Genomic DNA, 26504 nt, shown 5'->3' on the forward strand with positions numbered 1-26504 from the left:
ACGTGAAATAATACCATGAAGTAGAAGCAAAGTTCAAGAGTGGTGCAGAGGATGAAGTGGCTCTGTCCGGTTGGGGACATCTGGAAGGCTTCGGGCAGAGGTGGCATTTGGGGTGGGTGGCTGGGATTATTGCAGACGGGATAACGGCAGAGGCCAAGGAGAGAGATGCAGGGCAGACGCAAGAAGCTAGGGTTTTAGAGAATAATGAGCAGCTTCTTTTGCCCCGGGGAGTGGGCTTTGTGTCTGCCAGGTAAGGCAGCTGTGGGGTCTGGTGGAGGGGACTTTGAACTTGAGTAGGCAGTGGTGAGGGGCTGACATTATCCAGGGAACCCAAGGGCTGGTGGCAAGGAAGTAAAGGGAGGAGGACATTTAAAACCTGTTGGAGTTTGGAGGGGCACCTGGGTGGCTCAGTCGGTTAAGTGTCCGACTTCAGCTCTGGTCTCGTGGATCGGGGGTTCGAGCCCCACATTGGGCTTTGTGCCGACAGCATGGACCCTGCTTCTGACCCTGTCCCCCGTCTCTCTCTGCTGCTCCCCTGCTCGTGAGTGTGTGTGCGCGCGCTCTCTCGCAAAAAAACCAAAAAAACCCACTTTGGAGTAAATGTCCACAGAGCATGGGAATGGGGCGGGGGTGGTGAAGAAATTAAAACACAAGGATGGGATAGAGCGTACCAGGGAACTTCTCCAGAGTCTCCTGCGAGAGGACGGAGTGACAGGCAGCATCCTGGGAACCGAGCGGATGGAATGGCGGGCACAGAGGTCCTACCTGAGGCAGGAGGGACTTTGCACAGTAGATTCCAGGGGCGCCAGTGGCAGCGGACTGGGGTTGAATCCGGACGACAGCGGCTGGAACGGCGGGACGTGAGGTTGGACAGAGGCGGGCCGGGCTGTCCCGGGCCTCCTGGGCTTGGTAAGGGCTTCGGATCGAACTGGAAACGTATTTGGCAACCACTGAAGGGGGTCAGAGGCTGTGTCCTGTTTGTCTGTTTCCAAAAACATGATCCTGGCTCGTCTGTGTGGAAGGGATTTTAGGGAAGCACGGGTGGTGGTAGGGACAACAGGTGCCAGGTCATTGTGTGGGAGTGCGGGCGAGACGGAACACCGAGGCGTGGCTGCCGTTCCAGACCCGCAGATCGAACCCCAGCGGGTAAGCAGACGTGGCCGTGCACGGTGGTAGACGCCTTTAGTGCTGGAGATCTAGATGGATCTGGTCCCGGACTGTGATAACTAGTGTGCCTACTAATTATCATCAGAACTCTTATTTTTTAGAGTTCTGGTCGATAGGAAATATGACGTAAAACCCTAACTTACTGAAAAATCTGAGTTAAATAGGTTTTTAAACGTGATTTAAATGTGTTAGGATGTCACCTCATCTGTAGGTGCACAGAGTGTGTGCTCCAGGTAAAATTGGGGTTCCTTCCACAATTTGACACCCATTTCCCGAGTCTTTTCGTGTCGTGTGATATATTTGTACTTCGGCTTAAACTCAGAGCCTCAGTTTCCCCATCTGTGAACTAAGGATCGTATTGCGTTGCAGGTTGCCTTCAGAGCTAAATGGCACAGAGCCTGGCATATGGGAGAAATCTGGCAAAATCCTGGTTACTGTTCGTAACAGCCTGGAAAGACACCTCAGTAGCATTTCTCTGATTCGTGAGGAGGAGGCGAGGTGTCCTTTTGCTGGTGAGGAAGTAATCTTCAAGGAAATTAGTTGCGGTGGCCCAAGTCACCAGGTGCACCTTTGTTAGAGGCCGAGCACCCGTGTGATGCCCTCAGAGCGCCGGGTCTGCGTGGCGGACCCACGACTGCGCCACAGACGACGGGTCTCCCTGTCCTGTCCCTGTCACGTGTGCTCCTCTTGTTTCTCGCTTCTTGGATTGTTGTCCACTGCCGTGTTTCAGGGCCCGTTGGTTCTAAGGGCCAGAAGCTTCCATAAAGAGCAGGCAGACCAGGTCTGGGCTCTGAAAGCATTTGTACGTTTTCTGGCTGTGGATTAGTTGAAAGAGACAGCTTGTGGGAAACAAAAGGACTCTCCAGTGTTTTACTGTTACACTGTAGTGTGTTGACTTCTTTCAGCCTTTTTTCCTGTAGAACTTTACAGACCGTTGTGCCAGGTGCCAAAACCCACCTAACTTTGGTAGTATTTATTCAGGTTCTGAGTACTTTTTTCCTTTCTGAATTAGGGATGTTGAAAAGTTCACAGTCACCTGTTCTAGACATGACATCTCCTCTAACAAGTCTTTAATAATTATCTGTAAAATAGTAATTAGTGCTTTATTCTTGTACCCTTATAATCACATTTCACCAACGTGGATTGTTTTTGGTTTTTTTCTCTCTCTCTCTCTCTCAGGAAAAGTTGTAAGGGCCTATTAGTCAAGTAGTCCACAGACAAACAGATAGTCACGGCCAAAGACAAGTACCTGAGGAGGTCATGGTCAGGGCACAGTGTGAGCGGACGGGGACCAGGCTTCTCTCCGGCGGGAAAGGAGAGATGACCCCATGCGAGAAGAACACCTCTGTGGTGTCGACAGTTAGCGGTGTCTTGTTCTTGGCATTTGCCGGATTTCTCGTAATATCTCATTAACACTTTCTCTGTGGCTTTTTTGTTGCCTCGTTCCATTTTTAACTGCTGTGAACCTTTTTAAAAAACACATCTCGAACTTTTGAACCTCTAAGTAAGTAAAACATTCTAACGTGTGAAACTTTTGATGAAGGAATCGGCACCTTAAGTACATACATTTCTTTGAAACACTTTTATGATCTACTTTTTTAAGTTTGTGGGGGGAGATCCTAGCTTAACTTTATATGTTGAAGATATTCTAAGATTAATTTTTAAAAGATTAAGTGATTCTCACAGCCACTTTCAACTCGTGGCCTTGTCAGTACTGATGAAGTCACGTGATAAATTCATTTGATGGTTTTCACTTCAAGTCAAAGAGTAAATGTGACTGAATCTTCGATGTTTGTTACTTTTAATTTTTTTCTTTTTTTTTTAAGGTTTACTTATTATTTTATTTATTTTTATTTATTTATTTTTTTTGAGAGAGAGAGAGCACAAGTGGGGAGGGACAGAGAGAGACAGGGAGAGAGAGAATCCCAAGCAGGCTCCATGCTCCGTGTGGAGCCTGACGCGGGGCTCGATCAGATGACTGTGAGACCTTGACCTGAGCCTAAATCAAGAGTCCACCACCCAAGCTCCCCTTACTTTAATTTTTTTTTTTTAATTTTAATTGTAGTCCTTACCCAAATTAACTGGTAGCAGTCACTTTGTTTTTCTACCCCTAGAGAGAGAAACAGATCTGAATAAACAGTTTTGTGTCTTAGGTCTTTCTTGTGTACGTCAAGTGAAATTGCAAATAATTCTGGTTGGTTCGGGCTGGGTGGTGAGAGAGGGCATTTCCTTCTGAAGTAAGATAATCTTTATAATTCACTTTGGTGTTGCGAGTGTTCTCGGTCAGACATTCATGGGGTACATACTGTTCTCTGCTATTGTCCTTCTCTGTATTGTTTAATTGTATCGTGCCTTTTGTCGTACCGGGAGGCACATACCTTTACAAGACAGCTCTGTGCTGGGTAAATTCTTGCACCTGGAGGTGGTGTGAACAGCTTCGCTAAGAGAAAGTAACACCACCTCTGTGGTGAGCAATTCTGACCCAGTTTCTGAAATGTGGGTGAGGGGGTAAAACACCCAGACTCCATCCATACGTCGTAAGTAACATACACCAACAGGTGCAGTTAGGAATGAAATGCCAGTGCAGTTGCGTGGGTTATTTTGTTCTTCTTTCTTACTCCCACAGCTGGCCCGTTACTGAACCTGTTACTTTTGTTCCTCTCGTTACCACCAAAAATACGGGTGGCACCAAGTTCTCTTTCTAGTCCCCACTGCAGTAGGGATGTCCATCCTGCCTAAGAATCGAGCAACACTGTAGACTGTAGAGTGACTGAACGCCCAGGGTCCAAAAGGAAAGCCTGGCCCCTGTGTCTCAGACTTTTTTGTGTGTTTAACTCCGGCCGATCCAGGCCAAGGAAACCCTTGAACTGCTCATGGCGGAGGGAGGAGCCCCCAGGACCGGGATCGTGGCCTGTGGAAGAACAGGCTAGACGTAGGAAGGGAGGGACCGTTTTTGTCCAAGGATTCCCTGAAGTCAGTACAACTTAATCTAACTGAAGGTGACCCGTGTGGACCGCCAACTCCGTACCCCGTACATGTGTGTGGGTCAGGTAATTCGTTAGAAAGGCTCATCAAGGTGAAGGACGAAGAGCCTCCGTGTCTCTTTCCTGCTTGTTTGGTTATCCCATCCATGTAACTGTCGTGCGTGTGTGACGGGGGGCTTTCCATACGGGATTTCTGATGCCATTACCCCAGGTTTACGGGTACACAGAGCGCGAGTCAGAGATGTCCGTGGCCTGTCCCACGGCCACGTGGTTAGAAAACGGAGAGGGGCGGCGGGCTCACATGCTGGCCCTCCGGCTCTTTGCCTTGACGTCATGCTTTCTCAGAGATCAGCTCGGAGAATCCCTTTCTGGGACGTACAAGCAAAATTGTTCAGTGTCCTTGACCCATTCCTGGTCAGAAAAATTTTGAATTTGCACTTTAGTGCCATTGTGCTCTTCTGAGCATTTTCCTTCTATGACAGAAGAGACTGCATGCGTTTAAGCACAGACACTAAGGCAGCTGCGATGGGGCGGCGGAGGGGGGCGGTTCCTTACCCCTCAAGCGAAGGTCAGCTCAGGTTTAAGGCCTCGGGAAGCCTAATCAGTAGCAACAGCGAGCACTTGAGACTCTCTGGGCCAGTTAATGGTAAAAACCAAAAACCACAACATCGTTCTCAGAATCCTCACCGCAATCTATTGGCTTTGATGAGAACGTTCTTATTCTAGGCTCTCAAGGAACTTTGGGTTGGTTGGCTTGGTCGGGTCACGGAGAACTGAAATGCACCTGCAGAATTTCCTGACTGAGTGCCCTGTTTTTCCCTTTCTCCAGGTCTATCATTAGCAGAAGATTTTTCTGCATAGTCGGCACGCTGTACCTCTACCGCTGTATCACAATGTATGTAACCACACTCCCGGTGCCCGGTATGCATTTCAACTGCTCTCCGAAGGTAATCTTTGCTCACTGTGATTTTCCCTGTGTTTTCTGTCTGTCCTCCGGCCCAGGGGTCCTTTGACTAAGGCCGAAGGTGGAAGTTTCTTCAGAGTGTAGTCAAGGCCCCCCCGCCCGTGTCCGGGAAGGTTACTGAGCAGTGTGGCCCGGCGCCCGCCCCCTCCCCCCTTCCCCGCATCTCCAGGCCCCGCCATGCGCCCCAGCTGGGAGCATATGTGGTCTGGTGAGTGTGCTGGAGGCGGTTAAGCCGCGTGTGTGGGTGTAGCTCTTTGCTTTTCCTGCCAAACTTTTAAAATACCATTCGCTCCCTTGACACAGATCCAAGAGCTCGTATATGCTTTTTTCCCCTCTCTTGGGTGGAAGGTTCGGCCTCCAGTGATATTTTTTCCTTCTTTCTACTAATCCCTGCGGTGGTCATCTCTAACGGCAGAGCAGGAGACGCTGTCCCCTCGTGCCCTCCACCCACCCGAACGAGGTCACCGCTCCCCAGAGGCGCGTGTGGCCCTATCGATCTCTCTGGTGGCACAGAGACCTTTCGCTAACGTAAACCGTTCCTCTCTTCCCGTCTCCGTTTTTCCACCCGGTTCACAGAATAACTTTTACCTTGCAATGCTTCCAACTAGGGAGGTCACTGGAACTTTTGAAATAATTAGCAGAAGATGGAGTTGTAAAAATGTTGGCTTGCAGCAAAGCTCTCAAGCAGTAAGGAGAGGCTGGCGTCCTCGGTGAGGCTGGGAGAAAATACGGGGTGCTCCGATGTGTTTGGAATGATTCTTTTTGCATCGCGCTGATGTTGGTAAAACACCCGTGTCCTTTCAGCTCCCTCCCCTTCTATAAAGTTTCTTCTTTCCAGAAGAGAGAGTTTCTCTGCTGGAACCATGAAAGAGAGCTGCAAAACGTATTGGATTTTTGAAGCGGAGTCTTTATCGTTTGAAGGTTTGGACCCCGCTAAGTTACGTGCTCACTTACCGGTCTCCCTTCTAAGACTCAGGCACGTGCTCAGGAGGGTGGCTGGTCCCCCGCTTCTCTCTTCCTCTGGTTCACTTCAGACTCCTCACCCTGGAGAAGCCGCCACAAAGAACAAGTGGTCCCAGCTTCCGCTCGTCCCTCACAGCAGCCCCACCGCCCTCCCCCTTCCACCTCGTCCCCTCTTCCTCCCAGGAAGCCAGCCTCCCTTCTGCGGCCTCTGAAAACTGAGTGCCTGCCCGGGGCTGCCGGGCTGTAGGAAGTAGGTTCTCCGCGAGGCTCCAGTGATGCACGTGGACTCCGGGGGGAGGCTGGCGATCAGCCGTGTGTTCTCAGTAGTAGGCTGACGGTTGAGATGTATGTGCCTAAGTTGAGTTCGGCTTCTTAAAAAAAGTCTGCACGTCGGGAAGCGTCTCCAGCGGGGAGTGGGGTGCGCTCGTTTAGGTAGGTGGGCAGTCTGGCCGGGCCCACGGACCGGGTCGGCCGTGAAGGACCGTGCCGTGCGGCCATCCCCCCTGCCCTGGCTCCCGCTCCGTTTCTCCTTACGGCCTCTCTCTGCCATCGCGCCCAGGCCGGCCGGCCCACGCCCGGGGCCCGCTGGCACTCACGGCCTGCCTGAGTCATCGGCAAATCCAGCCAAGGTCCCGAGGCTATAAAGAGTTGTGGCTTTTCTTGGTAGAAACAAGAGGTCACAGCAGGAACTGTGCCAAAAAACGAAACCTCAGACGTGCCTCTGGTTCATGGTGTTGCCAGAAATCCCGAGCGGGGCCGTCCCTCGTGATGGTCATTTGGAAATTGGGAGTCTTTAAATAAAAGGACGTGGGAGGGGATGAAACGTGAGTACAGCTTAGCAAAAAAAGTGAGCACAATTAGTTACAATGTGTTGAATCTAATTCCTTCTTTGGTAGAGCAGGCTCGTGGAAGAAAGGATTCAGAAAATAATTTTTATTCTAAAACCGTTCATACGCATCTCCCAGGGCAGACAACCTCATGTGTGGAAGCTGTACGTGCCCAACCCCCCAGACGCCGTGATTATCAAGAGTGGCTACGTTAGCTTCATCTCATTTTATTTTGATGTATTTAAAAAATTAAAAGTATATGTGCATTTTTTTAAATGTTTTTTATTTAGTTTTGAGAGAGAGAGAGAGAGAGGCAAAGCTCGAGTGGGGGAGGGGCAGAGAGAGAGAGAGAGAGGGAGACACAGAATCGGAAGCGGGCTCCAGGCTCCGAGCCGTCAGTGCAGAGCTGGACGTGGGGCTCGAACTTGGGAACGGCGAGATCATGACCTGAGCTGAAGTCGGACGCTTAACCGACTGAGCCACCCAGGCGCCCCTTGAGGCATTTTAAAACAGACCCCAGGTAATGCCATTTCATGGCTATCTACTTTAGTATGCATCTGAAATTTTTGGACATTTTCTTGATAACTTTCATGCTGTTGGTGTAGTGAACACGATCAACTGTCATTCCTTGGTATCGGCAGTTCCCAGTTCGTAGACCCATCTTGGTTGTCTTAAAAATGCCTTTAAAAACATCAGTTTGGGGGCGCCTGGGTGGCTCAGTTGGTTAAGCAGCCGACTTCGGCTCAGGTCATGATCTTGTGGTCCATGGGTTCGAGCCCCGCGTCGGGCTCTGTGCTGACAGCTCAGAGCCTGGAGCCTGTTTCAGATTCTGTGTCTCCCTCTCTCTGACCCTCCCTCGTTCATGCTCTGTCTCTCTCTGTCTCAAAAATAAATAAATGTTAAAAAAAAAAAAATTTTAGGGGCGCCTGGGTGGCGCAGTCGGTTAAGCGTCCGACTTCAGCCAGGTCACGATCTCTCGGTCCGTGAGTTCGAGCCCCGCGTCGGGCTCTGGGCTGACGGCTCAGAGCCTGGAGCCTGTTTCCGATTCTGTGTCTCCCTCTCTCTGCCCCTCACCCGTTCATGCTCTGTCTCTCTCTGTCCCAAAAAAATAAATAAACGTTGAAAAAAAATTTTTTTTTAAAAAACATCAGTTTGTACAAGTTACAGGAGCCAACTTCCTTACATTTAGTTGATCTGTCTCTTAAGTCTCCAATTCTAGGGCAGTACTCTCTCCTTTCTCCCTTTTTTCTTGTTTGAAGCCCATTAGTAACCCATGGAGATCAGACAGGCTATTCCATGGGGTATCCCACGTTCTGGATTTATCCGGTTTTTCCTTTGTAGTGTCGATTAGCCTTTTTCTCTCCTCCGTTTTTTCTCTAAATAGAAAGTTGGCTCTGGAGACTTGATTCCAGTTCAGTTGTGACTCCGTCGGCAGGAACGGTCCCCAGGAACAAGGGAATGGTTTCTGATGCTGGACAGAAGAGTTGGGGAGGCCACGGAGGCCGGGTCTGCCCCTGGCATGGCGGGCCAAGCTCGAGAAATCGAGTGACCAGTTGAGGACTAGAACGGTGTCAGAAGGGGGAGAAGGGGTGCTAGAGGGGGACCCTGGACATTAGCTTTGCTGCTTCAGAGCCCTGCCCACGGCTAATCAGCCAGGATTGAAAGGAGCCTCAGGAAGTCACCCCGCCCTCCATAGCCTCGCCTGCAGAACAGCCTTCCCCTGACCCGTTGCACAGAGAGGGAGCTTCTCACCCCATAAAAGGACAAACCGACCAAGTAACGAGTAGTGGGAACAACTGAGGTCAGAGTCAGGACGGTCTCACACAGCCGCTTCCCAGCCGGGGCAGTTGCATTGACCTTCTCAGTTCCCCAGTTTCCTTAGTGGCCGCACAGCACTAGTGACACTTTCTGGGTCTGTCTGAGGAGCTCGGGGGAGACGGCAGCACGTAGGGCTCAGTCGACGGAAAACGCCAAAGGCAGGGTATGCTTCAACCCTACGCCCTCCCCTGTCCGGCGAACGTTCGCGTCACGGGCCGGCCTGCGTCGCACGCCTCCAGGGGCTGGCGAGCGAGGAGTGAGCGTGGGGGGCAGAGGTGCCTGTGTGGACAGCGCCTCGGCCCCCTGGTGCAAGCCCGCACCCTCGTGGTCCCTGTGCAGAGCGCCGCAGCGGCTGGTGCTTGGCCGTCCCCCGGAGGGAGAGCAGGAGGGCGCGGGTCGTACCCCTGGGCAAAAACCTGACGTGGGGAATGAGGGTTTCACAGGCCCCTTGGGTCTTCCCACTGGGATAGTTATGCGTGAGGCGCTTAGGAGACCCCTGAGTGGGGCGCCGTCTAGGACGGTTAGCGGTATGGGGTCAAGGTTGGGCGAGCACGGGAGCCGTCACGTTCTGCATGCGGGCACATGAAAAGGCCCGAGACAGGGTGGGAAGTAGAGCCTCCAGAGGGGAGAGCTCCCCACGTGACCCCTTTCCCAGCCTGTCGGTTGGTGGCCCTCGCACGGTGTCCCGGCGTCATTCAGCTGCGTGGGATGAGTTGGGCCGTAGAAGGCGGTTCTGCCGTCATGTTGGGAGTCCTAACGCCGGTGCCCAGGACGTGGGGCTTCCAGGAGGAAGGGCCCGGCAGGCTCGCGGCACTCAGTACGCTCATCTCCTGGCGGTGTGCTCGGCACTCGGCAGGACCGTGACGGGCGTGTGCGGTGACCACGGCAGGAAGGACAGCGGCCTCCGTCAGTGCTCCCGCCACAGAGCTGAGTCCCCCTGGGGACATGCAGAGGGGAGTCGCGGTGTGCAGCTGCTCGATGAGGAGCTCCTGGGACGCACGTGTCCTGTGGCCTAGCGGACGCCGGCCGGTCACGCCGTCGGCCCTGTTACCGTCATCAGAGCTTTTCTGCCAGGAGCGTGTGAACCAACCAGAACACAGCCTCCTGCCTCTTGTTCCCGCTGTTTCAGATCCAGTTTTAAAAAAGAAAACGCAACGGCAAATATTTGCGAATTCTGTGGTGTCCTTAGCTTTCCGTATGAACGTTGGCTCTGACCGTCGGGGCAAAGGAAGACCCGCCCCGGGCCCCAGGTTCGCGCACAGCCCACGGCTGACGGAGGAGGTACCGTGGGCTGTTTTCAGCTCTCTCGCCAGTCACCCTGCGAGGGAGTCCGTGGCTCAGATCACGTTGAGGTGCATGCTGGGCTCTGCTGTGTGGTCTCCGTGGTGACCTTGGAACAGAGAGGGTCACGGTCACATGGCAGCAAGGGCGCTCGGCTGGCCGGTGCCGTGATCTGACACGGCGTCTTAGTGACGTGGTTCTCCTCAGGTGCAAAGTTGAGTTTTCTTCCCTGCACCCCCGCCCCCATGCACTTGAACGTGGCCCGCTGTTGGACAGGCTGTGTTTGGGTGGCAGCGGGGGTTCGCTGTTCTGCAGTCAGGACACAACAGCCTCTGTGCTCTCTCCTGCCCGCCTCCCAGAATCGAGAAAGGTCCAAGCTCCTGCAGCCCGAGGTTGAGACGTGGAGGTCCCGCTCCTGCCCTGGGGGACCTCGTGGCCTCTTCTGGTGCTTTCTCAGGTGGCTGCCCTGTGGCAGGCGGCCCTGCACGCCCGCTGATCCCAGGTTGTGACGAGGTCCCGCGGGCCTTATCGGCCATGAGAACACGGCCTGCGTCCCTTACCAAAGTAGCTTCGTGTCCTGCTGTGGAATCGTGTGGGATTTAATTTGTCAGTGCGCGATTTCACCTCATTTTCTGCTTGCCGCCCTGTTTCTTACCCCCTTTCCGTGTTCATTCTCACTTTTAACTATTTCTCGCAGGTCATTTCCAGACCCTTCCCCATCCTAAGGCTCTTCCTCTGTCTGCTTCCAATGCTCTCTTCCTTTTTCAGGGACAAAAAAAAAAAAAAAAAAAAAAAAAAAATGCACTGGATTGTTTTCTCTCTTAAAAAGATTATTTTTTTCCGTTTTAAAGAAACTACACATTTATTATAGATACACTAAAAACAATACAGGAAGAGGAAAGTTTTTACAAATCACTCAGAGCCCTGTTTACTGTTAATGTTTCCGTATGTTTATTAGTCCTTTATGCATCGTTGTCTTACGTATTTCTCATCTTGCTTTCGGTGCAGTTATTCCCATTTCCTTATAGTTTACCCTTGATATGTGCAGTTTTGCGTCATTTTATAAGCCTTAGAGTTTCTGCGTGGTTTTGTTTAAGGGACATCCCCAGAGAGCCCCCAGATTGTGAGGCAGGGAGATTGTTTCCTGAACAAGCATTTCTAGAGCACCTGCCCTGTGTGGGGTGAGATTTGAGGATACACAGATCGATACCACAGGGGCCCCCATGGGCACCCAGGTTCCCCTGAGTCACCCGGCAGATCGCCGTCACCTGCCTATGGTGCCCACAGAAGGTAGCATACTCTGCTGGGTGTCGGCCGTCCCGGCCAGGTCTCAAAGGGTGACGAGTTTACCAGGTGGGGTTGAGCCACGGGGAAGCACAGAGGCGGCCTGGAGAAGGGGGGTGACCCTGGGTGTGGGCCCCAGTGGCAAGTGGCCAGGGATGAAGCCGGAGAGGCGCAGTGGGCAGACTTGAGGGGTCTTGTCACCCTTCTGAGGAGCCAGGCTGCAGGGGAAGGCATAGCAGGAGTGAGAGGTGGTCACCTGTGCCCCTTCGAGGGACCCTCCAGCTGTCTGGGAGGGAGGGGGGACAGAGGACTTGCCCAGGTGCCGGATGCCGGGCCCCTGTCCTGAACACCCTGTCGTTTGGCACCCCCGGGGGTGTGAGGGAGTTACAGTTGATTCAGAGCTGCCCCCCGCCTCCCCCCCCGCTGTCTCCCAGTTACTGTCGGTCTTTAGTGACGGGGCAGGGAGTCTGGCCACGTCTCAGGTCGTGAGGGAGGTGATGAGGCCGCGTTGCCACTATGGCCTGATTTAGAGGTGAGGTGGAGAGGGAGGGCTGTGTTTGGGGGACACTGGGAAGGTAACAGATTTTCCACGTGGCAGTAGCTGTCTAGAGTAAGCAGGTCACCAGGCTCAGAGAACTCAGTAGGCACCCCAGGGAGACCCACAGGTGGTGGCAGATGGGTCTCCAGGAAGCATTTTCCACTGTGTCAGAGTAGGGGCAGATGGACAAATGGACTTGTGTCCTGAGGGAAGGGCTGCCCGGCCACCGCAGGCCAGGGCATCCCATTGGGAAGCCATACTCCCTGCTGGAGAGGTTCCCGCTGGCCGTGTTTGAGATAATTATAGTATCACAATGAAATAATGACAGTAGTTGATTATAATACATTAGGGCAAAAAAAGCTTTTAAGAATTGAGGGAGAAATAGGTAAAAGAAATACTAGAAAATCACCATTTGTAACGACTACAGTAGTAATTCAAGCACCATTATTGGTGCTAAGGCCATTAGGTGAAAGGTTGAGGGCATGATACTTAGCTAATTTAGAAAAGAACACAAACTGCTTATTAATTATAAAGGGGCAGAGGTGTGTATTTGGTGGAGAAATCCGGCAGGCACTGCTGTAGCCAAGTGATCAAACCGGTCACGGGACAAATGATGAGAGATGCTTGTCGCTATGGTGTGCAGAGAAGGGCCTGCCATTTCTGTAATATTCCTGCCAATAACATTTCACCTGGACTTGAACATAAACAATCAGATAAACCCAAATTGAGGGACATTCTGTAAAGAAACGAGGCTGGACTCTTCAGAAATATCAGCGTCATAAAAACAAAGACCGAGAAACTAGCAGACTGGGAGAAATTAAGACTGTGACAAGTGTCCTCACTGTGCATTCTCTGATCAGACCCTTGGCTGGGGCATAAGAGCTGTGAAGGGCATTCCAGAGATGTCTTAACTGGGACCATACTGCCTCGTTGTTAAAAGTTAGGAGTGTGACAATGGAGGAACACGTCCTAGCATATTCAGTTTGTCCTCAACTGGTCCAGGAAAAAGAGGGAGAATGGAGCAAGGGTGGCAGCACATCGATGATGGAGGAGGCTAAGCACAGAGTCTGTGGGTGTTTATCAGACACACGATTCCCAAGGATAGCGGCTCAACTTAGGATTTTCTGTAAACGCATTTTCCACTTACATTTTTCAACTCACTGTGGGTTTATTAGGAGGCAGTACAGTCGAGGAAGACCTGTACTGTCCTTTAGATTTAGGGATTTTCCTAATAAACATCTGAGGGAATTTGCTTATAAATTTTTGCTTCATGAACAAGTGAGGCTAAAGGATCGCTCAACACTAAAAGCAAATGTACTTTTGTTAAAGGGTGATTAGTGCCTTGCTGAAATACTGGATTTATTTAATGTAACAAATAAGAAAATGGGAAATCTGGAGCCAACCTTTTTTTAAGATTTTGTGAAGCTTTGGTAAGTCTCCTTTACTAGAGGTCATAAAAAAAATACAGAAGTTTTTAGGGGGAGGAAGGGAGGCTGGTTGCGCATTTCATGTTTTATTGATGATAATTAGAGAGACCGTGCCCCCACAAAATAAAAAAGAAAACAACCCGCATAGTATTAGAATGGATGGATACACTTGACAATGGAGAGGTGCAGAGAGCCAGATCCTTCAGACCTTAAGGGGGGGAAACGTCTTTTTAGAAGTTGCACGAATGTGTTCTAAGAGGACGCGCAGTGAAATCTCTCCACATCAGTGGAGGTGGACGCGATATTTGTGGGTGAAACGAAGTCTTCCCAGGAATGAAGCAGTTACCACGTGGAGGAGAAGGGTTCAGAAAAGTGCCACGTGACCACGGACGAGAGTCGGTGAGGGCCGCGTGGACAGCCACCCTGATCTGGATTGCTGGGTGCCGGGGTGGGATTCTCCCCGAAGGACATGGTCATTGCCATGCTGCTCGAAGTTTGGACGCACTTTATAACGGAGCAGGCACTTGTAGCAGACCTCCCCTCGCCTTGGCTGGGGGGGTGCCGCGGGCGAAGAAGTATCATTCTTGCCATCTTCCAGACGAGAGAACGCTGAGGCTGCGTTGGGCAGAGTGTCCGTCCAGAGCCCCCCGGACGCCGGACCCCGACCCGGGGCTTGTGCTCCTGTGCAGGCAGACTCAGAGACATTGGGAGCACCCCTCCGGCACAGCCCAGCCCAGGGCGAGGAAAGTTAAGGACAGGTGGGAAACACCTTGTTAGAGAAGGCGGAAAACGTGCCCTTGGCTTGTGAACGATTTCCATGAGAACAACTTTTATAGAAACGGGGAAGTTTGATTTAAATGGAAAAAAAAAAAAAAAAAAAACCACTTATGGAAAGTGGCTCTTTAGTGAGTACTCCTGTGCACCTGCCTGGAAATGACGTGCGTAAAGTGGGCTGGATTTCGTGAGAACCGCCACCACAACCTGGAGATGCTCTGGAGCCTTTGTCATCTGGGGAGGCGTTGGGGACAACAGCAGGCTGTCTGTAGGGACCCAGAGGCAAGCTTGCTTAGGGAGGGGAGAGGTGGGGTCTGAGCCCAGACGACTCACTGGGTGAAACAGAGAAACAGCCTCTCTGCTGATTTGCTCATCTGTGAAATGGGCGTCACAGCCTCTGCACCAACCACCCCCCAGGCTGGTGAGGATACGACCGGATCATTAATGGGGAAACTCAGTGGAAAAGTTGGACTCTCCATCCCTACAAAAGCTAATGTTTTCGTACACACAATCACCCTGTTACCACTCCCTTTTTCCTGCCCGCTCAAGTAGTAGTAAGACGGTGTGAGAAATCGTGCGGGGCAGGAGTACGGAATCACAAGAACCGTTCACCCAACCCGCAGGCACACCACCTCTCCCGCGAAGGACGTTCTCATGACTCCTGCTAGTTCTTACGGACGCGTCATTGGTTGGGAGGGCTGCCCCGCCGGGTGACACGCAGGGAGCGGCGGAGTCTTGCCGTTTCGGGCTCCGTCATCAGGGAGAGAGGCTGAGGGAAGCCGCAGTGTGGAGCGTGTGTTTCTCAGCTGCAGGTGCTCGGGCGTGATAGGCATGCCGCCAGCCCTTCCGTGCCTCGATGCCTGCTTCCCTAGCGGGTGTGCCTGTGGTCTGGGGGCTCAGAGCGGCCTTCTCGGCTTGTTGTAGAGGAGAGTGACGTTTCTGTTTGGCGGGGAGATTGTTCTTCAGCAAATAACAAAAAGTTATTTGCCCTGATGGTAGTCGGTAGATTCACTGAATGAATGAATGAATGAATGAGTAACTTGAGAGCTACCTGGCCGCATGACTTTGCAGTGGGGCGTGATCACAGGACGTGACCTCTGAACATCTGGACAGGAGGAGGCTGCTGGAGGAAAAGTTACTCCGCGTGTACCCAGGTCCTGGTTTATGCAAAGCTGGGGGGACCGGCGGTGTGCAGGGGGCCTGCAGTGCCTCGGACAGTGGCAGATGGGGTCCCAGGACTTGGATCCCCTCCCCAGCTCCAACACTGAGCAGCCGGCGGATGGGACCAGCCGTGCCGATTTTCCAGGGCTTCGGCAGGGCGAAGCCTCGGTGAGGGGCAAGGATTATACTCAGTAGCATTTCCACTCCCGTCGCCTTGCAGCCATTCGTCAGGGTTAGACTGGAGCTGTTGGTTGACGCAGCGTTATTTGGTGAGCTCGGTTCCGGGTGTGCCCTCTCGGGCCAGTAGGGGGTGAGTGTCCCTGCTCTTCAGATGCAGCAAAGGGAAGAGGCAAGTGCGCTAGACCATGTGCGAACCGGGTGATGGTGAACAAATTGTCATCCACGCACTCTGGTACTCAGCCCTGAAAACTTGGGGAAGCCTGCTTTCTAATAGCCAGGGGCTCACTGGTTTCTAACTGTACTAGATTAGTCTGCGTCATTAGGAAGCCTCTCCAGCCTCCTCCTGCTCGCGGTTTCTTCCTGTGCCTTGTTATTGCTTAAGCGATTTGGGCCAGTTTACTTCTTAGCCATTCATCAGATGCTGAAGAAAATTGCTGTATTTTCACTGAAAACTGACTTTTCTGTGTCCCTAAGAGACGATAATTCGCAGAGTGAATTACTACAGCTTTGTAGCGTCTACTGAGAAAGTGATTGGTGTGAATGTCCCCCAAAATATCTCTGCTTTCAGAAATGAACATTCAACAGCCTGCTGTTGTGGGGGGCGGGGTACTTTTCCAGCGACAGTGGGGTGAGCGCAGTCCATGCTCTTTCCCAAGTAAGAAACACCCCGCAGAATGTTCGCAGCAGCTTTTTGAGGATGCCGCAGGAGGGGGGCAGGCAGATTGGGGAATGAAACTAAAGTAAGCATGAGAGAGAAGACCAGAGTTCCTGTCTTTTCCTCTTCTTTAGTCTCTTCCCGTATGTCCTGCCTGCACTCGAAGGCCGCCGAGATCCCACAACTGGAGACTTCCAAGAGAATTCCTCTCTTTCTAGCCCAAGGAGCGGGGACTTCTAGAAGTCCCTTTGGGACAGAGACTGGGAGAAACCCTGCCAGCTTCCATTGAAACCCTGCTGACGTGTAGTTCGTACATTCTACGTGTTCTCTGTGCTTGTTTTTAAAAAAATACAGTTGATTAGGCCAAATGTTTTGTTTTTTCCTCGATAAGAGACGATGTCTATGATACAAACTTACTATACAGGCATTATAAACTGATTTCATTCATAATTTATTACGCAGTCATAGCCCAAGTCAACGCATTTGAATCACTGTGGTGTGAGTCTAACCAGTCACCTTAGATGGTGGTTCAGTAGGTTTGAGAATCATTTTACAGGGACTCCCGATGTTGCCAGTACTTGCCGGCCTGGGCTTCGAGTAGCAAGCAAGCAGTTATTTAATCACAATTCCTGGTTAGATTGTTTCCACTCTGTTCCTTTTATACTAATATCATAGTGGGAGAGTTCTACCTAAAGCGTTCATTCCCGTCTGGGATCATTTCTTTGCGGTAGGCTCTGAGACTCCGTGTAAACGAGTCCCGGGCGATGCCGTTTGGATTGCCGGTCAGTATCGATGATGATTTTTACAGAATTTTGTCGATTGTCATAACGACGATGCTCCCCAAGTGGTAGGTGAGGAAGTGGAGGGTTAGACTGGTCCGGCCGCCTCGGATCACCCAGCGAAGTGGCAGAGCCCAGTCTGCCCGCCACCCCTCCCGGCTGGCAGGTGCATTCGGCTCACCCCCCCTCACCCAGCCGCTGGGCCTGCCCGGCCAGCCCCAGCCCTGCTTCCGCTTCCCTCAGCTTTGCTAACTTGATACGGGAGCAAAGTTTGTATCTGTTTGTTGGGCAGTCTCCATGCCCCCCGCTGGTCATATCCTTTGTCCTGTGATACATTTTGTCTCCCACGTTGGTGTTATTTACTTGGTTCATATGGTCAGTTTCCGTGAAAAAGATGTTAGCTGGTTTCTGCTCCGGTTGTTACGCAACATGTCTTTTACTTTGTTTGCTTTTTTTTTTTTAAACATAATTAAAATTTTTATGTGGCCATAGCCATCCACCTTCTTTTCCTGTTTCCCACTAAGCTTGAAGAGACCGCCCCTCCCAGAGGTTTGACAGCCATGGAAAGAGATTTTTTAAAAGAAAGCTTAAGTGTTTTAAGGGCACTTGGAAGAAATGCAGCATTAATTTTCAGCTATTTTTTTCTCGATGCTGTGTTTACCTGGTAATGTCTCCCTCCTCCCCACGCGTACAGGTTCCCCACAAATATTTTCGTGCTAAAATGGGAGGGCAAATTACAGGGTGGTGGTGCCTGAGAATAGGATTTCTAGTGGAAAAAACACAGTTTTTGGAAAGACAATCTGAAATGGAATAAAATGAAAAGCTATCCAGGCTTTTGTTGCCATAATTTTCCTCTTTATACTATGCATTGTTATGGCAGAACTGGACCCAACTTTCCATTTAAATCTTTTGAAAAATTTCTATCGTGTTTATTACATATGTGCAATTTAAAAAAAAAAAAAAAAACGGGCACCTGGGTAGCTCAGTTAAGCATCTGACTTCAGCTCAGGTCATGATCTCACAGTTCATGAGTTTGAGCCCCACGTCAGGCTCTATGCTGACAGCTCAGAGCCTGGAGCCTGCTTTGGATTCTGAGTCTCCCTCTTCTCTCTGTCCCGCCCTCATGCTCTCTCTCTTTTTCCAAAAATAAGTAAACATTTTAAAAATGTTTTTAAACAAAATGGTTCTGTACAACTTTCACGACACACCGTAGCCACCCGTCCCCCTGAACCCTGACCAACTCCAGCCCACGTTCCTAACTGCTTTCAACAATTTTAACTGAAGCTGGTGGTGCTTACCTTCATAGCTTTTTACTTTTCACAGGTGTGTGTGTGTGTGTGTGTGTCAGTCACCCTGCGGTCTGTAAGGGACACAGCAGTTCCGTTTCTCTGTTTTTCTGATGGAAGTCTTATTATTGACCTCCTACGGGAAGGCTGGAGGGAGGGTCCACGGTGCCCCAGCCCCACCCACCCCTGGTGGGCGGTCCTGCTTCCTGTCCCCTCTTCCCTGTCCGGGTCTGGATTTCTGTTCTGACTTAACTCCACATTTCATGTTCACACTATTAGTTTCTAAATGTTCTTCGTAGCCAGCTCAAGTCGTTTCCTATAATGACTCTTGTGCACAACATTTTGTTTCTTAAAGAGTTAGCGATTGCCTTGCCTTTTGCTTTCTTAGTGTTCTGTGTGCGCACTCACCCCCATGTGGTTTCACCTTCCCTCGGATGACCCTTGCACCCATACCCACCCCCCCGCCCATGGTTCACTGTGCAGGCTCACAGCCCCTTGGCTCTGCCTTCACTGACGACCTAGCAAATCCTGTCTCTTCTTTTTTCCTGCTCTTTCTGCTTTACAAAGCGTATGCTCTCTAGTTCCCTGAAGAGTATGTAGGTGGTAAATACTGTGAAATCTTGTGAAAACGGCTTTAGTCGACCCTGTACTGCAGGGTCGCTTAAGAGCATAGGTTGCTAAGTTGAAAATCATTTTCCCACGGAACTTGGAGGCATTTTTCCAAAGCCTTCTGTCTTCCAGGATTGTTTTTGAAAAAGCTGACTCTTGATCCTTTGTATGAAGCTTGTGGTTGTTTTTTTTTTTTTATAAATACATCATGACTTTAATTTTAATGTTTACTTATTTTTGAGACAGAGAGAGACAGAGTGCAAGTGGAGGGGAGGGGCAGAGAGAGAGGGAGACACAGAATCCGAAGCAGGCTCCAGGCTCTGAGCTGTCAGCACAGAGCCCGACGCGGGGCTCGAACCCACAAACCGTGAGATCATGACCTGAGCGAAAGTTGGCGCTTAACCGACTGAGCCACCCAGGCACCCCAAGTATGAAGCTTGTCTTTGATTTCTGGAGGCATTAGGGTCTCTTGCTGACCCCCCACTGCGTACCTGAAATCTCGTGGTGCCGAGTCTTGCCGTAGAGGTCTGTTTTCTTGTGGTGACCCTTTGAATTTGGAAATCTGTCTCCTCTGTGCCATGTGTCCAACCTGCCGTCCTTGACTAGAAATCTTGATACATTTTCTTAAAGGGAAATTGTAGCAGACCACGTGTTTCCCAAAGCCTGGCATGTTATCAGTGAAATGTTGAAAAGGGTCAGGGTGATTAATTCTGGTTAAAAGTGACTAGTGTGCTGGCAACCTAAGATACAGACCGTTTGACATAGCAAAGAAAAATGGCAGGGAGTGTGTTGTTTAAGCCTCTGATGACTCCGGCGTGCAGCCCAGACTTGCATCAGAGACGGAGATTTATCCGTGAGATTGTTTCGCTCTTACTGAAAAGGAAGAGCACACGGTTCCACTCACGTGATTTCAGTGGATTGAAGGTACATCCAGTCAGTCCCTTGTGTCACTTTGGTCGCCGGAAGTCCCATTTGACCTCCTCAGTCTCCAGCATCAGCTGGGTCCGTAGAGCCGCTGTCCTGTAAGCTGAGCACGGGGACTTGTCCCAGATATTTCCCCCCAAGTGGCTTCCGTCGTAAACCGCGATCAGTTACTCTTTCTCTGTCAGTGTAATTTTAAAAATGGGGCAAGCGTCTGCTGAAACGTGCTCCAGAAAGCGCAAGCAAGGAACGGCTGTGGCCACACGCTTCCTCTCTAGTGAACGTGGACGGCAGCCTTCATGGGGGGTTTACATGTCTTGATGGAAGCTCAAAAAGCCGGAACATTCCCGTGCGCCTCCTCTCCTCAGCACCCACACCAGGCGCTTCTGTGAGCACGTGTGGGGGGCGTTAGTTCTGTTGCTCCCTCCCTGGAGGGACCTCTGTGTCACACCGACTGACCCCTCCCCCTTCAGACTCCAGCGATGAGTGCAGGCTGTCACCTGTGTGTCCGACCACTGAGCTGTAAATTGGGGGTTCCCGTGACCCCCCCCCCAGATTTGATTAGTTTGCTAACGGTTGTTCCCAAAACTAAGGAAAACATGTAACTTACCAGAGACCCGGTGTATTATAAGAGGATGTAACTTAGGGCAGCCGGACGGAAGGAATGCCCTGGGCGAGGTCTCTGGGAAGGGGCGCGGGGCTCCCACGCCCCCCACATCTCTACTTTGTCATCAGCCTGGTCGCTTTCTGAACCTCCATCCTTGTGCATTTTTGTGGAGGCATCGTTATGTAATAAGCAGGATTTTTTTAATGTTTTTATTTATTCTTGAGAGAGAGAGAGAGAGAGAGACAGAGGCAGAGCGTGAGCAGGGGAGGGGCAGAGAGAGAGGGAGGCACAGAATGTGAAGCAGGCTCCAGGCTCCCAGCTGTCAGCGCAGAGCCCGAGGCGGGGCTCGAACTCACAAACCCCGAGGTCAGGACCTGAGCAGAAGTCGGACGCTTAACCGATGGAGCCGGCCAGGCGCCCCTGTAAGCAGGACTGATGAGTCACTGGCCATCCACCTCCAGCCCTCGCCCCTCCCTGGTGGTCCAGCCGTCTGATCACAGGGTCGGCTCTCCCGGCGTCAAGCCCCGACGCTCCGGGGCCTTCCGAGGGTCACCGCCCTAAGGAGCTCTCAGGTGCGGGTGAAAGCGGCTGGTCGTGACTAGCCACAGATGCCTTTTGTCTCGGGAAATGGCAGAGGTGGTGCCGGAGAGCCACGTCCAGGGCCGGGTGTGCGTTTCGCGGCAGAAGTCAGGGTATCGCAGGGCCTGGCCCTGACCGGAGGAGGGCGCCACAGCACTCCGGGGTGGACTGGTAACGCCTCTCGTCTCTCCTCTCCCGCAGCTGTTCGGAGACTGGGAAGCACAAGTGCGGAGGATAATGAAGCTCATTGCGGGTGGCGGCCTGTCCATCACCGGCTCTCACAACATGTGCGGGGACTACCTGTACAGCGGCCACACGGTCATGCTCACGCTCACTTACTTATTTATCAAAGAGTGTAAGTCGAGGACAGCCCTCCGGCAGCGTCCCCACCGCACCCCGACACCGCGGGCCCCCAGCGCGGCGGGGGGGCGGGGTCACCGCTCTTGCCCCGGTGGGGGGGGGGGCGCCTCGTCTCCTCTGGTGTCGGCAGAGCCTTCGGGCTGCGCTACAGCTGCTGGAAGGAGCCGGGAGGAAAGCTCGTGAGCCCGGGCCTGGTGGCACGTGATGTAGACCGCGTGTCACCGCCCTACGCTGCGCCTGGGGGTCAGCGAGGTCTCTGCCCTCATAGAAGCCGGGGGCTCAGGGACACTAAGTGATGCAGGCGCCAAAAGGGAGTCTCCTTTAAAATGTACGTAAGGGCCGCCTGGGGGGCTCAGTCGGTGAAGCATCCGTCTCCTGATTTCGGCTCAGGTCATGACCTCCCGGTTCGTGGGTTCGAGCCCAGCATCAGGCTCTGCGCTGACAGTGCTTGGGATTCTCCCTCTCCCGCTCTCTCTGCCCCTCCCCTGCTCGCTCACTGTCTCTCAAAACACAGAAACTTACAAACAACTACCTAAAATACATTTTTAAATGTACTTAAAATATTTTATTGCGAAACACACAAAAAATATTTAAATAAACCCCTGTCCCCTGCTTAGATTTAACAGATTCTGGCATTCACCGTATGTTTCAGATAACCCTTTGTGAAGCACATACAGCGCTAACATATGATTAAGGCTGTTCATGCCTTGCTTCCCATGTTCCTGTGTCATTTCCATGCATGTCTTGAGTCTTGCCGATGACGGCTTTGTGGTTTCTAAAATTAACATGTGGTATGACGTTATATATGGTCTCTTGCCCCCTTTTTTCTCTCAGATTATGTTTGTGAGACATGAGGCTCTCTTTCTCCTGCGGTCCGGAGGGGCCTGGGGGGTGCGCGTGGGGCACCTTCTGAGTGAATTCTAACACTTTCTGTCTGTTTGGCCCTTTTGCCGGTGGGGGGGGGAACGGAGGGGGTTGTCACAGCCTGGGGAGCACTCCCTGCTGGTTGTACTGTAAAGGCAGTGAAGTCTTATCCTCAAAGGAAGCACGGCCACGTCGGGAAACTTGGAGGACGCGGCTCACAACCTCTGACTTTGAGTCCTGGTGCCATCCCCACCTCTGTGACGGGGAAAGACCTTAACCTCTCTGAGTCTTAGCTTCCTCGTCTTTAGAGCGAGACACTGGTAGCCGCTCTATGGCCGAGGGACAGGTTGTAGAAATTAAAACGGGTGTCATGTCCGCACTGTAACACGTGCATGAAGAATGAATGGTAGCTGTAGGGTGTATCAATGCAGATTTTCCTGGGGGTGGGGTACGGTGCCCCCCACCCCTGCCCTGACCACTCCATTTAAAGTCGCAAACCTCCCTTCCCCTTCCCCTTCTCGGTTTCTGATCCTGCTTCTCCTGTTCAACTTTATTTTTTCATAGCATTTAACACCTTCTAACACAGTGTAAAATCTTCTTTATTATAATTATTTTTTACTGTGTCTCCTCTGTCCCAGGAAGGGATCTCCCCCAACAAAGGCAGGCTCTTTGCCTGTTTTGTTCGTTGATCTCTATACCCAGAGCATTTCCTGTCCCAGGCACATAGTAGATGTTCAATAAATACTGGTTAAACGAATGACTAGTTCTTTTTTTTTTTTTTAATTTTTTTTCATTGTCTTTATTTTTGAGAGGCAGAGAGAGACAGAGTGTGAGTGGAGGAGGGGCAGAGAGAGAGGGAGACACAGAATCCGAAGCAGGCTCCAGGCTCTGAGCTGTCAGCACAGAGCGTGATGCAGGGCTCAAACTCACGAACCGTGAGATCATGACCTGAGCCGAAGTCGGACGCTCAACCGACTGAGCCACCCAGGCGCCCCCAAATGAGGAGTACTTGTATGCTGTGAGAAGCCAGTGAAAGTCTAACGTCTCTCCCCCTGGGTAGGGAGGACGGATCACATTCAAGTGACATTTTTGCGTAAAATGTCAGACCCTCTTCAGCCCATTCTTTGAGAGTGCAAAGTGGGAAGGCCTGGACAAATAGAGATTATGGTGCTCCCCTCGGGTGGGAGCTTCCAAATCAAGGTACGGACAGGTATTGACCTGACACTACCCTGCCTGTGAATGCACTTGCACCAAAATTCCCAGGCATTTGGATTCTTTCTTATTTCTGTTTGAGAAATGGAATCTGAGACTCTTACAGAGTTTCAGGTCAGTGTTTAGTCACAAAGCTTGGGAAGCAAGTAGGACAGTTATATCAATTCTAATTGCCTAGTCCGTGTGTAAGGATCTATAGACCAAAAAGTACTGATTTTTGTTTGGAGCATTAACCCCAAATTATTTATAAGTAAGTTGAATTAAATGTCAGAGGACAGGCTTTTTTTTTTTTTTTAACGGAACACGACGCATGATCCTCTCAGTTGTCCTTCTCAACTGCCTTTATATGTGAATCAAGCAGTAGCCAAGTATAAATTACAATTGCTAATAAAGTCACTTCATAAGATAAGCTGCTTCCATTCTTTTTTTTTTTAACACTTATTTGTTTTTGAGAGACAGAGATAGCACGCAAGCGGGGGAGGGGCAGAGAGCGAGGGAGACACAGGATCCGAAGCGGGCTCCAGGCTCCGAGCTGTCAGCACAGAGCCCGACGCGGGGCTCGAACTCACAGACCGCGAGATTGTGGCCTGAGCCGAAGTCGGACGCTTCACCGACAGAGCGCCCCAGACGCCCCAAGCTGCTTGCGTTCTAACCTTGACTGCATATAAGCTAAGACCCTTAAATTTGCAGCCCAAACGATCTGTTTTCAGACGGAAAGATCAGAGTAACGGTGTGAATCGCTCCTCTTTTCAGATTCCCCTCGACGACTGTGGTGGTACCACTGGATTTGCTGGCTCCTCAGCGTGGTTGGGATCTTCTGTATTCTCTTAGCGCATGACCACTACACTGTGGACGTGGTGGTGGCGTATTACATCACCACAAGACTCTTCTGGTGGTACCACACTATGGCCAATCAGCAAGTGAGTTTTCCCCTTGTCTGACTACAGCTTCTCTCAACGCCTGGCCTGGCGGTGCTGGCATGGGGGCGGGGGGACGTGCAGAGAACCCACGGATGTCTTAGGCCTCTCTCCAGGGGGGCTAGGCAACTGGGATTGCGTTGTCCTTCGTGATGCTGAGCCACTTCGCAACAAAAAATGAGCAAGAAATGTGTTAGTACAGTGACGCAGAGATTGCATCCTTCTAGAACAGGTATCACCGTCCCCCGTCCCTGACAAATGCCTTCCAGGCTGGGCCCCCCTGCTGTTTGATTGGCACCCCTCCCCTCTTCTCCTGGCCTGGACCCCTGAGCAGCCGAACACTTAACTTCCATCGCAGAAGAGTAACGGAGACACTAACTGGGGCGCGCGCACTTACGGACAAGAGATCGAGGAAGCCACGCGTTCTCCGTGCGCTCCCGGAGTTGGAGTTCTTTGTTCTCCTGCTAGGGGGTGGCCTGGTTAGCACACGAGTGCAGAGTGGGGGCGTGCGTGTGAAACTGGGGTACGTGGGTGGACACAGGGCCGTTCCGGGGTCCTTTGTGAATTGTAATTAGGAAAATACATCCACTTAAAGTGGAAGATCGTTAGAAAAGTACATATGTTCGTTTGGGGGCCCATGAATTGCTCTCCCTGACCTGGTTTCCTGTCTTTGTCGTCATAGGTGCTCAAAGAAGCTTCCCAGATGAACCTCCTGGCTAGGGTGTGGTGGTATAGGCCATTTCAGTACTTTGAAAAGAATGTCCAAGGAATCGTACCTCGATCTTACCACTGGCCCTTCCCCTGGCCGGTGGTCCACCTCGGGAGGCAGGTGAAATACAGCCGCTTGGTGAACGACACATAACGGCCGCACCAAGTGGGGGACGAGGACCCTTTCCAAGTGCTGAGAACTCCAGTGAGAGCAGACGCCATAAACAGACGATCCCGTTATCTTTCAGCCGTTTCCTTGACTTAACCTATTGAGTTACCTGGTCAGCACTGTGATCTTTTTTTCTCTCCAAAGGACCTGCGTGGGACAACAATAAAGAAAACGTAACCTATCATGCACTGCACACATTTCCTGTTCGTGAGTCCGGGGTTCCGCATAAGCTGCATCACCACGTTCCTTTGTATACGATGCAACAGCATAAATGTAAGCTTTTCTATCATCAGTTCTGGTCTTTCCAGTCACATCTGGAAAATAAAGCGTATTATTTTCTTGGGAAAACATACTTTTCATATCTCTTGCCCCAAAGATTGGGCTGTAAGCCATTTTCTAGCAAATGTCTCTATGAAGGTTTCTAAGTACCTGAACGGGGTTCGATTCTGAAATCTTTCTACCTGTTGCACCGCTATTCAAATAAAAAATGACAGACACAGAAAGGTGTGGTAACTTTGGGTTTTGTAAAAAGCAGCGAGAGTGTGTCAAAAAGTGCAAAAAAAAAAAAAAAAAGATTCTGTTATAAAGTGATTTTCTAAGTATTTCCTAACTTTATTTTTCAAAATGATGTTATGAAAACCAAATTTCAAGATTTTTACGTGTCAGAGAGAAGAGAGTTAAAATTAAAAAAAAATGCTTCTTGGGAGAGAAATTTGTCTATGTTTCTAGTGCCTTTCTTGTCTTGATTGTATGGTCAGTAGGCAATCTTAAATGTTTTTATTTAAAATAAAATATTCCATGAAAATATAAATGTATGTATACACTACTAAATTTTGCATTTATAGCTAAATTAAATCTGAAGACTGCTTATGGTTTTTAAATTGCTATGAATTAACGAATGGGGGAGTTAATTAGAAAATCAGAGCCCTGTTCCCATATTGTGAGCAGGTGGCAATGACATGTACCACTTAAATTATTTTATCATCTATTTGGTGGTTCGATTTTAACTATACAGTGAAAACAGCCATGAATACTTTGTTTTTAAAAGAGAGTTTTGAAAATGATCACTTAACTAAAACTTGAAAGCTATAAATTAGTTATCCATACTCTGATGACAATTTTGTTGGTGAACAACAAAACAGAGATCTATTTCTTTAAAATATATTTGTGCAGAAACTGCATGTATCTCTAAGTTTTACTCCTAACAGAAGTATGTTTGGGGAAGTATTCTATTCCATACTTGCCAATGTGGAGAACAAATAGTTTTTTTAAGAATGAAGAAGTATATATATCCATTCTGTATTTTACGTGCAGCAGAATTATCTCCGTAGGGTTTTTTTTTTCCTGTGTATTCACAAGGTGATATTTGTATTGTAAAACAATAATGGTGAAGGAAATAAAAAGGCTTTTAAAATTTTGTTTGTTTTAAATATTTGTAAAGTTATTATTATTCCAGAGAGTATACTGATA

At 50.5% G+C, this 26504-nt stretch overlaps 1 protein-coding gene across 10 annotated transcripts in view; it reads left to right on the forward strand.

Annotated features, from left to right (window-relative positions):
• Nucleotides 1-26464, forward strand: part of SGMS1 (sphingomyelin synthase 1) — a 287672-nt gene extending 261208 nt beyond the window's left edge. For all 10 annotated transcript variants that reach the window (XM_032595243.1, XM_032595241.1, XM_032595244.1 and 7 more), the window contains 4 exons: nt 4981-5098; nt 21006-21159; nt 23994-24160; nt 24840-26464. In XM_032595243.1, the coding sequence (XP_032451134.1) occupies nt 4981-5098; nt 21006-21159; nt 23994-24160; nt 24840-25019 (619 nt within the window). In that variant the 3' untranslated portion in view covers nt 25020-26464. The remainder of the gene's footprint in view (nt 1-4980; nt 5099-21005; nt 21160-23993; nt 24161-24839) is intronic.
• The last annotated feature ends 40 nt before the right edge of the window (nt 26465-26504 follow it).

Source organism: Lynx canadensis, chromosome D2 (genome assembly GCF_007474595.2).
Source record: "Lynx canadensis isolate LIC74 chromosome D2, mLynCan4.pri.v2, whole genome shotgun sequence".
Taxonomy (NCBI): domain Eukaryota; kingdom Metazoa; phylum Chordata; class Mammalia; order Carnivora; family Felidae; genus Lynx; species Lynx canadensis.